The 19,221-nt window shown below is 42.5% G+C and overlaps 1 protein-coding gene across 2 annotated transcripts in view; it reads right to left on the bottom strand.

Annotated features, from left to right (window-relative positions):
• Positions 1 to 397: 397 nt before the first annotated feature.
• The window catches only part of DIPK1C (divergent protein kinase domain 1C), a 461,342-nt gene continuing 442,518 nt past the window's right edge, over positions 398 to 19,221 (bottom strand). For both annotated transcript variants that reach the window (XM_085606942.1, XM_085606941.1), the window contains exon 4: positions 398 to 2,837. In XM_085606942.1, coding sequence (XP_085463068.1) covers positions 2,598 to 2,837 — 240 coding nt within the window. In that variant the 3' untranslated portion in view covers positions 398 to 2,597. The remainder of the gene's footprint in view (positions 2,838 to 19,221) is intronic.

Raw genomic sequence — 19,221 nt, 5'->3', positions numbered from 1 at the left:
TGTAAATTAGCTCCTCCGTATTTCCAGGCAGATACCTGCTCTTCAAACTCTGTTCCAGCAGAAAATCTAGAGATTTCAAATGTTAAATATTTTGCATTTTACCCTAAGGAATTTTGTGAATTTGTGCAATGGCCTTTTTGTTGATAATCCATCCACTGTGAACAAACACTTTAATTCCTCTTTACTACTCTTTTGAATGTAAAAAAACTTGTCCTTTCAGATTTCTGAGTTGCGGACACCATCTGCACCAGCAAATCTCAGATCCTGAGTCTGTGAATTATGAACTGTCATTTGTCGCACACTCACACTTTTTGAGCCTCTACATTTCAAATAAGTGCACAATAATATGCTTTTCAATCAAGCCAAATGTATTTCAAAGATGAATTTGACAAAGTAATATTATTCATATAAACTTCTTTATTTATTGTGATGGAGCGTGGTTCATACAGCAAAAAAAATACAATAATTTAGTTCTCTGCTTGCTAAGTAAGGCACTTCCAAGAGCTTTAGGCGTTGCATACAAAAGCTTGCAAGGACTTCTGTACAATCATAGGGATGGTCACAAAATGTAACCTTTCATTATTCAAGTGTTATAAGAACTATGTAGAAGTAGAACACTGTACACTCATGGTAGGACAGAATGCAACGCAAGTGGTGTGGAGCGCAACCTGAATGAGTCACTAGTGGCCGAAAGTTCTCGAAGGAGGATGATAAATAGCACCTTTTACAAGTTTTGCCCTGAAAATGGGGCATGACGTGTATTTTGGTGCTTGCATGCCTTTTTCCCCTGTAAGATTCTGACATGTTTGACATACCAAAATGCAACAGGGATTGTGGACTTTATTGAACTCAGTAATTACCGGGTGGGATAAAATCCACACCACCCATACTTCCAACCCTTACTCAAATAGGGGTTTTCTCAATGTATTAGAATTTTTCCAACAGCTGGTAATGAGAGCCATAGGCTTGGTGAACAATGTGAAAGAGGTGTCTGAACTCAGTTGATTTGCTAGTGGGTGATCACCCACTCGTTGAAACAACGTCTGTGAATTCTACACTGATCGACAGATTTTGATTGCAATTATCACCTTAGAAGGCAAGCACTTCTTGTGTTCTAGAGTTACGCTACCATCCTTCTTCCATTGTCCTTGAAAGTTAGGGGCTTAAGGGATGTTTGGTGAGCACTATGAGGGGCTTTTGCTGCTCTCGCCCTGATCGTCCAGTGAGCAGTGCTTAACTTGTCCCAGTGGTTTCTGGTGCTCGGCACCAGCACTTAGTTGTCAACACCGGCACTTATGAAGGTCTGCCACATGGTGGTGCTGTCTGTTTAATTTAGAAATGAGCACAGCAACACTCATTTATTAATTCAATACACAATAAAAAGGGCTAATACCTGCTGCCTAAATCATTCTAATGGCTGTGGGGGCTGAAATAGTCTGAATTATCACACCTGTAGGAGTGTGGTAGTGAGTTGTGTTAGTACTGTCATTGGCAGCGCTGACAGGGGCAATGGGTAGTACAATCTGCAGTGGCCTCCTGACGAGGGCCCTGGCACTTATATTTTTACAAATTAAACACTGCCAGTGAGGCACACACACACTCCATCTGTTAGGGACAGTGGCATGTTTTAGTTAGCGTTAACTTGCAGTCAAAGCAAGGGAACAGCTAGAGGCACATTCTGCCTGTTACCAAAGGAGCACAACAGAGCAATGGTGTGTACAATGGAGCTGTGTTAATGCCATGTGCTACCATCGCATCTTGTGCGGGTTGGATGATGATGTGCAAAAATCCAGACAGAGTAGACACATTTTTTTAAAGGGAAAAAAACTTTACAGGGTTCTTGAATTTATTAAGGAAGCTTCATTTTGAGGCACAATTACCTCATATATTTTACATTATTTTTTCACTCTGGTTGTAGCTGCAGAGTCTGACAAGCACATGCTGTACCTCTGTGTGGGGGATATTTTAGGAGCTGCTTCAAAAATCTATTAAACAACTTATTACAACAGCTGTCTTTAACTTCCTATCCACAGTGAGGTTGCTTGTGCTCTTCATATGAAGGAATGGCAACAAGTTTGATATTATGGGCTGTTTTTTGGCAGGATATGACACCCTACATTTATATGCAGTGGGGGGAGCAAACTTGGGAAGGCGATTCATGCACCTCACGCTATTAAAGAGAGTTGTTTATGGACTGATCTCTGTCCTATTCTACACAGCACTGGTTAAAGGGGGCTTCAGGTGAAAAATGTTATAATAGGTCTCAAAACCCAAGCAGACATCATCAAACAAAGGAACATTCTGGGATGTCTATCGGTGGTAGTTGTTAGAGATGCCAGACTGGTTAAAAAGAACTGCTTTTTATCTGTACACTGGGTGGCCCTTTTCACGTAAGTTCAGTGTGCGGGGCCAGAGATGGTTCCTATACAACCTGTGTAGAGATGATGGTTATCACTGGTACAGCAGTGTCACACAACACCATGTGTCCAACAAGTGACTTTGTTATACTTTGACCACCTTCCCTAAATTCCAAGAATAAACGTAATTTAGTCAAGAGAAGCAGAATCTATTGGTCGTTAACACTCAATCAAGTCTTTTTAGAAACCGAAGAAAAAGAAAATGTCCCCATTGCTCTTGAGTTCTCTTTGGCTGTCCTGAAGCAAGCTGTGCAGCTGTGAGGCTGCTGAGAGAGATGGCCCAGTGCTGGTCACATCCGTGTTCACTGGCTCAGCACACCGTTGGACTGCCCTCTGTATCCGCAGCAGCAAAGCTGAGGACACCGAAGATCCCATAATGCTAGGCAGGAACCAGTGACGGAATATCTTGTCGCATATTACCTGAAAAAAAAGAGATAGCTGGTTACCTTTTTTTACAGGAGAGCAGTGGAAGTCAGACTCCCATCTAATTGCAAGGCAGCACGAGACAGGTAGTGCATCAGTCCCTTGCATGTGTTTTGCGCCTGGACAGCATGTTAGTGTGACATTTACACAGAACAACAGCCTATATTGTTATTCCCTACTCAGTGTGGCGTCGTCATCTACCTTAGCACCACTGTGTCTCAGTTCCACACCACATTAACCAGTCCAATATATTTTAGTGCCAAACTGCAAACTACAGGCAGTGGAAGACTCCCTTGTGACTGAGTACAAGACCTTCATAGGTCCTTTACTTATGCTTTAAGCAGCAGGGGAGGCTTTTACACACTGCCCCTTGCATTAAAATTAATGTTGGCTAAGCATAGGAACATGCATGCCCATCTGCCCATAAATGGAAAAAAAACTTTTATTGGAAGCAGCAGTGCATTAAGGCAGCCAAGGCAAAACTGGCACCTCCTGTTTGCCCAGTGTTGGGATTGTGAGAGTTACTCGGAATGGAAATAGAGAAGGGCAGGTACTCACTATCACAGAGTACCTGTTGGCTTTTGAGACGTCTCATACTCTCCTCTTGAAACTATTGAACTCTTGCTGAGAAATGCTGGTGGTCTCCCGTTTAAATTAAAATAAAAGAAGAACAAGTACCTGAGAGTACCTGCCGATTTAAAGCACATACTGTGAGAGACCCATGGAGTTCCCAATGTGCCCACAAGTCTGCACTGCAGGGGCAGTAATGCTGGCATTAAAAAAATTGCCCTTCAAAAAACCTGCATTTACCTGACATCTTGAACAAAAAACTCACTGTCTGAGGAGGGGGTGGGGCCTTGGAGAGGGCGGGGCCTCGTGCAGAGAAGTACCTATGAGGCACTTTTGAACCCCCCCATGCCCTCAAGACCACTTTCCCTCCCCCCCCAAAAAAAAAAAGCTTGCTGAGGCTGGTGCTGATGTCCTGGGGTGTTTTCACACCCCTTAATGCCTCGGAAAACGAGCTGGAAAACCACTATTTTTAGTTGTTATTCAGCTCCTTTTCCCTGCCACCATGTGACATGGGCTCCTGACCGTGTGACCGTGTGATGGGAGACGATTTCGTGTGTCACATTGCAACTTCGAGTCAGGGGCACGCTGTGAACCTTCCTAAAGTCTGATGCTTGCATTGGCCAAAAGAAAAAGCTGTTCCTTTAAATCACCTTCAAATTATCTCCGTAACCCTGCACTCCGTTTGAGGCAAGGCCCTGTTCAGGACTTGTTGACCAATTCACGCCAAGTATTGCATTATTCTGAGTCTATTCACAGCTGAACGCTTAAGGATCTGAGGATGAGTGAGTCAGAGCGATGGTGCAATTTATCACACCCAATAAAATCCGCCTCCCGCGGTACAGAATCTACCAAGTGCAATATAACGTTTTTGGGTAATAACATGCAGATTTTGGTGTTTATCAAATCAAAATACCACAGTAAATGCTAAGCAATTTTCCCAGTTAAATTACAGCAGGTTTGACTTGCCAAAATGTAACAAAGTTAAGAGTGTGGCCAATTCCAAACAACTCTCAATTCTGACACCTTCACAGAGTTTTGCACAGGGGTTGGAAAACTTCGACCCACTCATAATCAGGGCGTGTGCCTTCTTTTCTCACTGCTAGCAATGAATTTCAACTGTTTGTTGCCTTAAGTTTTCAATAGTTTTGAAAGCCCTGTGCTGCTCATGTGGAGGTGCATAGCGCTGCAATAAACAGTGTGCATAGAATTAATGAGAATTGCAAGCTATGGGCAGTATTTCGAGTGCTTTTGCCCCCACGCTACATTAACATTACCACCTCGATTCTACTGAATCAATATACCATCATTAAGAAGACACCACTACAACGACTCCAGTACAGAAGATAATCACTTCCTCGCCAGCCTCATTCTGCATTATGTTTAGGTCAGCAACATATATCCAATTTTTTCAAAAATGTGAAATGTAAGGAGAAACATTTCAAAAGAAATAACAGAAGTGTTTAAAATTGTACAAAATAATGATGCTTAATGTAAAAAAAAACTAGGCTTCTTATTTTGGTGCACTGCAGCATTTTTGTTTGTCTTCATACTTGTTTGTTGAAGATGGTAAAGACTCCCCCCCCCATCTCCACCCTTTAATTTCTCAACATATATCACATATTCACAAGCTGCTTCATGATGCAAATTATCTTTTCATGTTTTTACAAATATATATATATATAATTACCTCGATGGGGTGGACAGGGATACTATTAGGCATATGAAAGGAACACCAATGTCGGATTTTGTTTGTTTTATTTGTGAATAATTTGTTGCCTTTTATTCACGACAAATTAATTAACGTGATGTGATTAAGTTACAAGTGGGCTATCGGAATGAAATTGTGACACTATGGACTAATGGTACATATTCATGAAATTAGGACATGTATTGGCATTAAGAATATTATAATGTTTATTTGATTTGAAAAGATATGGGAGATTAACTGCTACTGCTCTCAATGTAATGTATTTTCAACTTATAAAGATCGTCAAAAGAATGCCAATGAAAAGCTAAAGGCATTACAGATGCTGGGAATGAGCATTACAATCAGAGTAACACATTCTAAGATGGCCCACATAGTAAAAGTACTTCTTCTGCACACCATTGGGTATGAAACATGCCGCTTTTGTTGTCGATGTCACTATAATCATGATCTCTATAAATGGGGCAGCATGGTTCATGAATCGCCGATACAGAGAAAGACAAGAGCAGAAACGCTTCTGTTTAACATATCTATGTGGCAATAAATTGGTATATCAGCTACACCCTATGAGTGCCTGTCTTATGTACCATGGAGAGACACCAAAATCATAAGTAAGTGAGTTCTACCCTAACTGACTACGGCACCCGCTGCACCGTGGAGCGGTAGCTCAGCGGTGGAAAAACAAATGAGCATCACAAAAGAGAATTCACATGTGATGTATGTAAATAACGTTTGTATTCAACACACACAATAATCAACATAACATAAACATCATGTATTACTGAAATTAAATCACACTTGGAATTATTACTAGAAGTACTGGGCCCAACTTTGTTAAAATGACATCAGTGGTATGCACACTTGGGAAGGATCCTTTTCTACGCCACCCAGCACCCTTATGTGGTGCCACATTTGGGAAAGATCCTATTCCACACACCCCTACACCCTTGTGTGGTGCAACACATTGTCCACCCCAGGTTCACCCTGAGAATTCTTATAATTCAATACCACAAAGTTATAGGGTGCACCCCAGGTCACAACAATATCAGAAATATGTTCATGCAAAGAATTATAACACTGTTAGGCAGCATCCCGGGCCCAGGCCCCATGTGTACAACCAATGTCAAACATAGTGTTCTTCTGGCAAGAAATCAACGTGTAAAGCAACACTGCCAGCCAGTGTCGTTCTTCACAGGCGGTCCACAGACTGTCACTCACACACACACACTCACTCTGCACCGATACATGGTGCAACCGATATCAGGCAGGTCTGTATGTGATGCACACATACACACACAGCAACGTAATGCGGTGCAAATGCTATCCAGCAGGCCAATTGATAGCACACTGCAGACCCCATGGTCCAAGCCTCCATTCACTCTCCATCTCACCCTGACTACCCTACACCCACGGATTGGAGATGACCAGCCAGTCAAACTTAGGCAGGGTCCCAGGGAAAATGTTTGGTGTAGGTAGCATGACTAATTAGGAGTCAGTCTTCAAATGGGGGTTTGGCCACCACCCGGGAAGTTCACCCACAGGAGGTGGAGGAGAAGCAGGCTGAAGGAGACAGTTGAGCACTCAAAAGGGTTCCACAATGTGCCTTCCAGCACCAGCCCAGTTCTGTGAAGCACAGTGGATGGGTCATGTAGTCTTTTGCCCTGTTTCCAATCGCTCTCAGAAGCGTTCTTACATCCCATTTAATCACTCTCACTACCTTAGGCCGGATCCGGGCAATACTACCTGGCAACACGATGTTGTCATGGGCTGGGTGAGGAGAAGCAGTTGTTCCGCCACACTGAGGGCCCAAAAGGAATGAAACAATGAAGAAGGAATGACGCAGGGGAGCCTCTTGGAAGAACAAGTCACCCCAGCAGGCATGTTGATCAGAGTTGCACCCAGGCAATCCAGTCAAAATGTCTGGTGAGTGATGATATGGGTTGCACCAGACAATTTCGGTCTCACACAATGCAGAGTTGCAAACTTAGTACCTCCCTGGAAATGTGGCACAACCTCTGATGCACGTTGCTTGGAGTCGCACCAGACAGTTCCGGTCACACACAATGAAGGGTTGCAATTTCTGCACCTCCCTGGATATAAGGCACAACGTCCAGTGCGCGTTGATATGAGTCGCACCAGACAATCCTGATCACACACAGCGAAGAGTCGCAAAGTCCAGGCCTCCCTGGAAAAGTGCCACATGAGGTAGAATGAGGCACTACTAAGGTTACGCGACCACCTCTGAGAGTTGCCACCTGTGAATCAGATACCGCATGCATTGAGCAAGCAGTCGGCATGCCACACAAGAGAGCTGCAGCACGATCGACAAAGCGGGCCACGCTGGATCCCACAACCGGTGAATTCGCTCACCACCAACAGGACGCTTATGCATGTGGAGATCCCCACATTGCAGTGGCACCACTCCTTAGATGTGGACAAGACTTCTGGGGCTCTGCACAAGACAATATGGTCTTCCAAGCACAAATCTTAGTTCGTACGCTCACGCCGTGCTACCAGTTGGGATCCAGCAGATGATGTGGGCACTTAAGAGGGCACCGATCTCCAGGTGTCAAACGTGGAAAGTGTGGGACCCTCATATGAGATTTTTGAGATCCGTGAGACCTTCAAAAGAACAGGGAGCAAGCCAACAAGCCCTTGGAGAGCACACTTCAGGGTGCCACACTGCAGCAGGTAGTCATCCATGGTCAGTCACTATTCAGGAAGTGCGCACGGTCCTTTTCAATGGCAGTAATCATCCTTGTGCATAACAGATAACTGTGGCAGTGTGCACCACACAGTTCCAGGCTTGCCAGTCCCACGTCCTCACAAGTGTATCTCTGCCCTGCTGAAGAATGGCACCAATCGATTACTGTAGTGTGCCTTTGAAGATGGTGGTTGTTCAGGGGGCTTCCCTTTGAACCTCAGATGTCTCACCTAAATTTCAGCCCTGTCTGCCAGGAGACAGTGGAATGCAGATCTTAAGCTTTAGTGGGGCCAGGATCTGTCTCCCAGAGACCAAGTGTCAAAACCTCTCCTCCCAGTTTGTCCAGTCAGGCCCGCAAATGGCAGAGGTTTGTTGTTCCAGTTGCATGCCTAATGTTTATAGCTGCCACTGGGGACTGCCCAGATGTCCTCCCCCAGCCTCCAGTGTGGACTGGAGCCAGGCAAAAAAAGGCACACAAAGAGTGTTAGAGCAGAGAAATGTCTACTTTCTAGAAATGGCATTTCTAAGCTTGTAATGACAAAACCACCTTTACCGCAGGAAAGGGTTTGTCATTGCAAATCCAGTAATAGGAATCATTATGAGGCTGCTTCATTGCAATCTACTATTGCAGCCTGAAGTAATTTCAACCATCCCCCCATGCAAGCCTATGGGAAGAGCAAACCTCATAGGTAGTGAAAACACATCTGGGCATTCTTCAATACCTGGGCAGGGAACACATGTGTGCCTGCCCTGCCTTTCACCTACCACTCACTTCACCCCTTAGGACGTACCCTAGGGGTGCTCTAGAGGTAGTGAAAGGTCCCCTGAGGATTGTCTAGTGATTTAGAGAGCCAGCCTGAGCACACGTGCAATTGTGCACACCCCAACCTGCAGTGGCAGGCTGGACACATGTTTAAAACACCAGAGGAGCACGTGCACACACACCGACCTGGAATGGCAAGCTGGACACATATTTAAAACACCATAGGTGCAAGTGTGCACACTCATGTGTGCAGTGGCAGGCTTGAGACATATGTTTAAAAATATAATTTAAGCACCCCTTCCTAACGTGTTTAGGAAGGGCGCGCGCACTTTCACACGGCATTTACAGTGGGAAAGTGCCCAGAGCTCTAAGGCCACTACAAGAGAATCAGCAAAACCCAGGAGAAAACCGCAAACAGTTTAGGGAAACACTAACTGATGAGTTGCAGGTCTAAAAAGGGTGCTTAATGACAACATTGTTGACAGACATGCTTTACCAAATTTAAACAATCTACTTTCTATGTTCAATGGACCCACAGTATTTTCCACTTTAGACTTACGTTGCGTCTACCAACAAATAAACTTGGCAGAGAAGTCAAAGCATTTGACTGCTTCTATCACACCCTGTAGTATGTTCAAAAGGATGTCATTTGGTCTGGCATCAGCATCTTCTGTTTTCCAGAGAGCCATGCAAAATATGTTCATGGATTTGGACAATCAAGTAAAATACTTCCAGGTCAATATGCTGGTATTCACCAAAACGGAGGAGGAACATTTCAGTTTTCTTCAAGAGGTTTGCGGGAGACTATCCAAGAAAGGTCCTGTTTTGTGCATTAAAAAATATAAATAGTTTGAGTCCCAGGTGGATTACTTGCGAAATACAATGTCTGCCAAAGGTGTGGTACCCAAAGAGAATCTTGTGGATGCTATCAAACAGGCACCCGCACCTGATGAAAGAAAGACATTGTTGTCCTTAATTGGGCTGTGTGAGTACTATGGTAGATTTGTGAAAGAATTTGCCACTGTAATGTAACCTCTGAGGAATTTGTTATGCAATGATTACAAGTATGTGTGGGAAGCTGACCAGCAAAATGCACTTGAGTATATCAAGTCACAAATTATAAATTCACCTACCCTACAACATTTTGCAGAAGGAAAGAATTGTGTGATTTCAGTGAAAGTCAGTGCTGTTGGGCTTGGTCCTGTGCTGTCACAGAGATCAGGTGGAACTGAGTGGAGTGGGTGGTAGTGAATGCTTCTAAGACATTAAACGAAGAGGAATGCAAGTATTCCGTTATTGAGTGTGAGTTATTAGCTTGCGTGTGGGCTACAAACTACTTTAGAAATTTCGTCTGTGGGAATCGTTTTGCTTTTGTGACGGATCACAAGCCCCCTAGACCAATTTTGTCGCCCGGTGGTGGATGAAATTCTGCTGCCTGTATTGCCAGATTGTCCTCCAAGTTACAGGAGTATAGTTTCGATATTAATCATGTGCCTGGCCAATTGAATCAAGCAACATATTTCCTCTGCCGTTTACCCCCATGTGAGACGAGAGAGAAAAAATTAATGAGGATGAGGATTTTTATGTGGTGGCCAATTTAAATAATGTATGTGGAAATAATGCAGAAGATAACAATGAAGATATGTGGATTGGTGAAGATGCTAAGGATGAAGAACTTAACATGGTAAAAAAAATACCTTGTAGAAGGCTGGCGCAGTATTAAAAAACGTGTTGTCCTTTACATTTCTTGTCCAGGTTGCATTTGAATTATCTATGAATGGCAAATTCTTGTTTCGTAATGATAAATGTACCCACTAGTGAAACTGGGAAACCGACTCCTCAAATGGAGTCACCATGGGTGTGATGTATGCAAAGTCATGGACCAAAATTGCAAGAACTAGGATCCTCCCATGCAAATAACACGATGGCAAAAGGTGAGGTTAGACTTTGTTGGACCATTGGTGAACTTTCCAGGTGATGTGAGGTCTGCAATAGTCCCTATTGACCAACAATCAAGCTGAATAAAATAGAAAGTGTGATCACCCGAGATGGTGAATGTTGGTGTATGAAGAGACTATTTAAGTGCACTAATGAGGGGATTAAAAAAAATGCTGGGGGATTGCAGAAGCCATACGGAACATGATTCTATGGATGAACCAGACAGTGTTATGTTCATTGAGGAGAATTTGAGGATAAATGAAAAGAACTCAAAACCACAAGCTATGGAAACTAATGTGCCCATGACAGGAAAAAGCTCTGAAGTCTATGATAGCCCTACAAGTGATAAGGACACTATAGAAAACCAAAGTCTAGAGTTCCGTCAAGCAAAATATTGTTTGATGATCAAGTTATGACATGGTTCAAATACTGTCATGAAGGGAGATGTGTCATGTTTTAATTCATATGTATATTGTCATATAGTATATCTTCTATGTCCTTCCGTATTTCCTTCCTCCCTTTCTCCTACCCTGGCCCTTTACCATGTACCTATTAGATATTGGGCTCATACCTGAAATATTGATGCACAGGGGGACAGGAAAGGAAACAGTTGGGCAAGGCGCTGATGAAAAAAAATATTTAAACTGGAGATTTAAGCCTACTGAACCCTGATTTTCAGAAAGCCTTAGGCTTCAAAAACTTGTGGTCGGTTCGAGAGGAAATGGAGACTTCACTATGGCTCCATGGAAAGGGAAGCGTATAAACAGTCTTTGATAATCTATAAAGAGTTAATTCTCAAGAACAAAAAACGCTTTACACATCATTTATTGAAGCCTCACAAAAACCATCTGAGGAACTGTTTGCCACAGTGAAAATCAGCCAAGTGTTTTCTAACTCTCTGGCAATTTTCTTCCAGGATAACATCAAGGCCGTCTATAGTAACTTCTCAAGCACTCACTGTTCGAGACAACCTTTGACCCAGTGTTCGAAGTTTGCAATGACCAGTATATACGATATTCCAGACACTGTAGTAGACTCATCTAAAACCCCTACTTTATCATTCTTTTAACACCTCACCATTGATCAAGTCAAAAACCTGCTTCTTCAAACTAAGTTGGGTTCCTCTCTTGACCCTTGCCCCCACCCCAAGATGTTTCATTTAGCTCCGGATGCCTTTGTGAATTATCTCTTAACCATCTTTAGCCAAATGTTCTCCTCATGTATCTTTCCCACCAAATGGAAGTTATAATCAGTTCTTCCTCTTTAAAAAAAAGTCCAACATGAATACCAACGATCCAGATAGCTACCATCCAATTCAAGACTCCCTTGCCCTACGAAAATGGTGGAAAAGGCTATGAATATAGAAATCCCTGACTTTGGTGAGACGCGTGGACATCTCAACCCTACTCAGTATGGGTTCAGAAGCCATCACAGAACTGTACTGGCTCTGATCACAGTATCAAAGCAGGTCAGGCAGACAGTAGATGCTGGGAGGAATGCAGCATTGGTATTGTTGGACCTTGCGGAACGTTTGATACTATCAACCATAATATGCTATTAGATCATATTGACTAAATAGGCATCAAGGGTCGTACACCTTTACTGCTTTAATAATTCCGGGCTGATCGTGAGCAATTTGTTGCATTGGCCGATTGTAAGTCACCTATCTTCACACTCCCCCAGGGTTCATCATTGAGCCCAACTCTATTTATGTCACTCCATTGGCAAAAATGATTCTGTCCCTGGGGTTTTCAGCTATATCCTACACCGACGATACCCAAATTATAGTATCAGTGGCCAGCAACCCCTCCGACACGGTCACATTTCCACAACTGTCTGCTTGCTTCAAGTCAGGCATTGGATGGCTTCCAATTGTTTGAAGCTCAACTCCAATAAAACTGAGGTCCTTCTTTTCTGGACCAGTGCGTCTTTTTGATCCCCAACTTTTTGGCCACAGGAGTTCGGCTCTCTCCTTACACCTGTAAGCAAGGTGAAGAACTTGGGAGTAACCTTTGATACAAAAGTTTATTTTTAGGGCCACATTAATGCCATCACCACAGACGCATTATTCACATTAAAACGTCTTAGAAAGGTTTTTCCTTTCATCCCTCATTATCTACAAAAACCGGTAACCACAGCCCTTGTTGTTTCCAAGGTTGACTACTGTAAGGGCCTATTTATTAATATCAGCGTAGGGGTAAAAATTACTATTCCCACTCCAGTGAGTGCAACAGTAGGGAAAGCGTTGGATAGCAGGAGGGTAAAAATTACTATTCCCACTCCAGTGAGTGCAACAGTAAGGAAAACGTTGGATAGCGTAGGGGTAAAAATTACTATTCCCACTCCAAAGAGTGCAACAGTAGGGAAAGCGTTGGATAGCGGGAAGGGAAAAATTACTATTCCCACTCCGGTGAGTGCAACAGTAGGGAAAACGTTGGATAGCGTGGGGGTAAAAATTACTATTCCCACTCCAAAGAGTGCAACAGTAGGGAAAGCGTTGGATAGCGGGAAGGGAAAAATTACTATTCCCATACCAGTGAGTGCAACAGTAGGGAAAGTGTTGGATAGCGTAGGGGTAAAAATTACTATTCCCACTCCAGTGAGTGCAACAGTAGGGAAAGCGTTGGATACCAGGAGGGTAAAAATTACTATTCCCACTCCAGTGAGTGCAACAGTAGGGAAAGCGTTGGATAGCATAGGGGTAAAAATTACTATTCCCACTCAAGAGAGTGCAACAGTAGGGAAAGCGTTGGATAGCGGGAAGGGAAAAATTACTATTCCCACTCCAGTGAGTGCAACAGTAGGGAAAGTGTTGGATAGCGTAGGGGTAAAAATTACTATGCCCACTCCAGTGAGTGCAACAGTAGGGAAACCGTTGGATAGCGTAGGGGTAAAAATTACTATTCTCACTCCAGTGAGCGCAACAGTAGGGAAAGCGTTGGATAGCGTTAGGGTAAAAATTACTATTCCCACTCCAGTGAGAGCAACAGTAGGGAAAGCGTAGGATAGCGGGAGGGTAAAATTTACTATTCCCACTCCTGAGAGTGCAACACTAGGGAAAGTAATGATTTAATATTCAAATAAGATTAAATTAATTATAAATACCAATAAAAAAGTTAATTAAAAGTAATGACCAATTAATAAAAATTAATTACCATTGACACAAATACCAATTAATAAAATGTAATTACCAATTAATAATTAATTATCAATTCATTATCAATACATATAAATAAAAAATAATATTTACTTGATTACAATTAATTTACTTCCCACCCAATTCCCCTATAAACCCACAACCCACTCCCAATAATAAAAAATACAATTAACATTATCAATTAATCAATTAAGAAAAATGAACTAGCAAATAATAAAAATGAAATAGCAATTAATAAAAATGAATTAGCAATTATTACAAATGACCAATTCATAATTAATTATCAATACACATAAATAAAAATTAATATTTACTTTATTACAATTAAATTACTTCCCACCCAATTCCCCTATAAACCAACAACCCACTCCTAATAATAAAAAATACAATTAATATAATTATCAATTATTCAATTAACAAAAATTAATTATCAATTAATAAAAATTAATTACCAATTAATAATTAATTATCAATCAAGTAATTATCAATACATATAAATAAACAATAATATTTAATTTACTATAAATAAATTACTTCCCACCCTATTCCCCTATAAACCCACAACCCACTACGGAATTAAATTACGCAAAAATTAAATTACATAACATTCATTACTTGAAAAAAATTAAACATACATTACAAAAATAATACATAATTTGAACACATATACTACCATACATAACACTAAAAAAAAACGATAAAATGAAAATCTATATTTTTAAATTCGATATCATGGAAATCGATATTTCATACCCCAATTTCGATATTCTGTCCTATCTATATTTTGATAATTCGATATTCTGTGCTATCTATATTTTAGAGTCGATATTCTGTCCTGTCTATATTTTGGATTCTATATTTTGGTCGTTTACCATTTGGATATCTGGTTTGATTACTGACGGAGAGTGCTTTATAACTCTCTTAACTATTGTTTGCTATTACGGATGTGGTATCCCTAATTTTGCTGCTTGATGATCTGGATATTACCACATATCACATTTCTCTGGAAATACTATCTTGGGATACAATATAAAGAATTTGCTCTGAACATTACCACGATGATATAAAACTTTATTGCTTGCTTTTCTATTAACTTGAACCTTTCTTCTATAAACATTGATTCTTTATTTGGCTACGTTTTGTGTTTACTTTACAACAGGGGTGGTCAGCAGTAGTTGGTCCTTCCTATAGAAGTTACCTGATAGGGTAGGTGTAGAATTCTAGGGTTATCTACATCACATACTTCAGGGGTGTTTAGCATAGATAGAGAACAGAGAGTTTATGTATTCTTATGTCTTGATCTTTGCAGTATAGGGTGTAAAGAACTGAGGTCACCTGCTCACCTCCGCTGTCTGCAAGAAAGCATTTTCTTTCCTTACAGATTAGTTAAAGGATGTGTACATATACTATTTGAGGGAGTTGTCATAGTTAAGTCACCTGGTTTGGAAGAGGATTACAATATCTCCTTTTGTGTTCATAGGTTTCCCCCCCGCAGTCCCCATCCTTCCCTTCCCCCGCTTAACCATCCTAAAGTCTGCGTGTACTCATATCCAGACTTGTGGCTGTCGAGAGGTGGAACCCTTTGAGCATCAGTTCGATCCTGAGGATTTTCTTGCTCTGGGACAGTTACACCGGCTTCCTGTGAAGAAATGCATTAACCTTAAGGCCCTGTGTATCACCTTTAAAGCAGTGCATGGTATCAGCCCTATCTATTTTAAACGCAGCTTTCAGTGTAACATTCCAGCTCGGACGCTGAGGTCTGCCTCAGCTCACAACCTCGTAGTGCCCAAATTCAAAAGAACTGGATGGGCTGATAGAAGTTTTCTGATGGGAATCACCAGATTCCGGAATTCCCTCTTGCTGGAATTTAAAAAGGAAACTCAGTTGGTAGCATTTGGGAAAGCACTCAAAACCTGACTTTATAACCTATAACTCCACTGTCAGACTTCTGTGGTCTCTTCCCTGAGTGAACGCTTAGACACCCTTGAGTATTAGTCGCGCTATATAAATCTTCTTTTCATTTCATTTCATGATGGACGCAGAATAAAGGCACTCCAATTTCATAAAAGCTTTATTGTAATTGTCATTTGAAGTACCTAAATTCCGACAAACAATACTGGTGGGGTGCAAAGACTGCACACAAAATTAACACCCCCCTTACCATGCAATTGTGAGTTAATTTCCTCATACCGAGGCATAATTTCGGGACGAACACTACATGTAATTGTATTACAAATGAGAGTTGGCTCATAACATCCATTATTGGCATTATTTCAATTTGTTTGTTATACAGACCCCCTCCAATTTTGCGATTTACAAAACCATAGCTAAATTATGACTTTGTAAAAAGCCTGGGATTTCTACAAAAGTGTCTGCAAAAAAATATAATCTGTAGTTTTTTAAAAGAAAAATAGACTGATCCTCAATTTATTGGGTCAGCTATAGCATTAAGCAAATAAGAGGAAGGGTCTAAACAGGTCAGCTGGCAGTAGAGGTGTCAAGTTCCTTTGCAGCCTGCCTAATATTAGCTTGCAGCCTGCCTAATATTAGCTTGCAAATGCACACGACCCTTCTGCTGTGCTCGCAAGCTGTGGCCTTGCCCCCTGCATATCTCCCCAGGCCCCCTACCTCTCCTCTGTCCTCTGTCTGATGCCAACTCTGCTGCCCCTTGACTATTCTACCACCCCCACTCTTTCCTGTGGTTCTCTGTTCCATGACTCCTGTGGGCCTCCAGCTTCAGGATACTTATCTATCCCTGTCCCCCCACCATAACACCATCCTCCCCATTCAAACCCCTGCTCCCCTGTGCTCCTCTATTCAAGGCACAGAATATGACTTGGCAGTTTCACAAGGAGTGTCATACCAAAAACCAAGTGGTATTTTTATGACAGGCACGTTTTCTGCCTGCTGTAAAAATACAGCAAAATGTGTAGTTTGGGACCTCAAAATTTGTGTTTTTCCAAGTCTGGGCGGCAGCACGGCATTACGCGGAGCTTGCGGAGTTCCGAAAAACTCCGTTTGCATTGAGAATGCTGCCGCTTAAGTAAAAATCTACTCGAGCGGCGGAGAGGAAGCAGCACCTGCTTGCGCTGTGCATGGTACAGTTGATGATGATTGCACAGTGCAGACAAGCACCTGTCACTGAAAATCATTGCAAACAGCATTTATTCAACGCACTCTGCAGCTTGCGGAGCTCCGTGTGGCTGAGTTTTTTATGCACTTCGCGGAGTTCTGCCTAGCAGAACTCTGCAAACTCCACCTAGGCTTAGTTTCCCCCCTAAATATTTGCCACCCCTCACAGCAAAGGGATTGTAAATAAGCCCCATTGTGTGAAATGAGAGACCAGATGTGTGACGCTGTCGTATGTGCAACTTTAGCAGAAGCGGCTCGCACAGGTAAGAGCGATGAGAGGGGTAGCGTTTGGTAGGGTTTGGGGTGGTGGAAGTCGATAGACGACGAGATGAGTAATATTAAATAAATAAATAAAACCACTTACTTTGAGCTCGTCATATCGCCATGTCCGCGATGCAGTGAGAGCAAAGTAAGTGGTTTTATTTATTTATTTATGTAATATTACAGATCCTGTCGTCTGTTTACATCTATTACCCCCCACCCCGCCCTGCTTCCTCCGTGCCCCAACAGTCTTACCTGTGCAAGCCACCACTGAACTTTAGCAATGTCTATTGTGACTTTAAAGGCTGGATGGTCAAACGTTGGAGCTGGCATCTTACGAGTATTTTATAATCGGGTACCCACATACAATGTTCATGCTGATGCTGTCCTCATGTAATTCTCATGAGAATTACAGGATTCCTATGAAAAATACATGATGGAAACATATACAGTTTGGAAAAGTGTGCACTGTGGTGAAGAATCTAGCGCTGTCCATAAATTAGAGTGATAAATACTGCCTAGATTTGTTTCCCACATTCACTGCGACTGCCTCTGGTGACCTCCTGGCTGAGAAGAGACTTCAAGCCACAAATGACCTGAGGACACGCCGCAAGGGGGCCTTTTGCCAATTATGAGCTTCTGAAGCAGACACTTGGCATATCAGAGGAGGGAAAGGGAGTTTCAATCATAACGTCAAAGCTCAACAGCACGCAGCACATATGCTTGAGCACCTTCTTGATGACAGCAGTCCAGCTGTGCACTTGACACTTGGAACCAGATTTACTAAATTATCAAGCAGCACAGTGCAGCAGCCACAAATGCTGCTCTGCGCAAGCAGGAGAGAGCAGGAAAGAGTCATATTTATAGAAATATGGCACTCTCCTCTCCTCTACCTAGCGCCGGTGTGGAAATGTGCTAGTGTGTACCACAAACAAACATACACCTTTGCACCATAGTACAAGGGTGTCTGCATGGGTCTAGCATAGGTTTTGCATGGGAAGGATACCCTTACAGTACACAATACTATGTTTAGACTAACTTTAAACATTTTCCCACTTTGCATGTGTGCTGTACAGTGCAGCACACATGCAAAGTCGGAAAATAAAGGAGAAATATAAGCATTTCTCCGTTATGGCGGCTGATTGACGTGGGCGATATTTTTTTAAGCAAAACCTTGTCTACTTTTTTTAGTAATCGGGTTTTGCATCTGAACCCTTGGGTGGTCACATGGGAACGCCAAAGCACCTCCCAAGCAACACCACTGTGGCACTACTTAATGCAAAGCAGCGCTATGTGCTGCTTTGCGCCACTTTCAAGTGATTTTCCAGTGGAAAATTCGTTTTGTGCTGAAAAGTGAATCAGTAAAAAAAGATTATCTGTCGAATTGCGTCACTTTTACTGATGCGAGAAATCTTAGTAAATATACCCCTCAGTTTGAACACACGGTGGGTTAATGCAGCAAGGAAATACCCTAGAAGGTCTTGTTAGTGCTTAATTTGTAAATAAATAAGTTCCAGAGCCCATAGTATTTTACACGATGCCACCACACGTGACACCACCCACTGCTCAATGCAAAAACAACAGTTGATGGACAGAATGCAGAACAATGTCATACATTCACCCCAGTACAGAGATCTGGGCCTAAATCTATCGTTCTCTTTTGCTCCCCATGCCATTCCAGTTTGAACCCAGCCATATGCAAATCAATCTTGACCCTGTGCTTCATGGGAACAGTCCAGCCCGAAATGCTAAGCCAGGACCTCCCTGGACTGGAAACAAACATCCTAGGACAGGTTTCGGGGTATCACCCCCCTTCAGCCAGGATAGCTTGATTCCAGTGGCATGGAGAGCACGGGAACCACGTCTGGGCATACCCGACCCACTCGGGGTGACAAATGCAAAAACAACAGTCCATGGACAGAATGCAGAACAATGTCATACATTCACCCCAGTACAGAGATCTGGGTCTAAAACCATCGTTTTTTTGCTCACCGTGCCATTCCAGTTTGAACCCAGCCATATGCAAATCAGTCTTGACCCTGTGCCTCATGGGATCAGTCCAGCCCAAACTGCCAAGCCAGGTCCTCTATGGACTGGAAACAAGCAACCTAGGACCGGTTTCGGGGTTTCAACTCTCTTCAGCCAGGATAG

This window comes from Triturus cristatus, chromosome 5_2, assembly GCF_964204655.1.
Source record: "Triturus cristatus chromosome 5_2, aTriCri1.1, whole genome shotgun sequence".
Taxonomy (NCBI): domain Eukaryota; kingdom Metazoa; phylum Chordata; class Amphibia; order Caudata; family Salamandridae; genus Triturus; species Triturus cristatus.
Note: the sequence above shows the minus strand (reverse complement) of the source record. Positions and strands in the feature narration are given on the sequence as shown.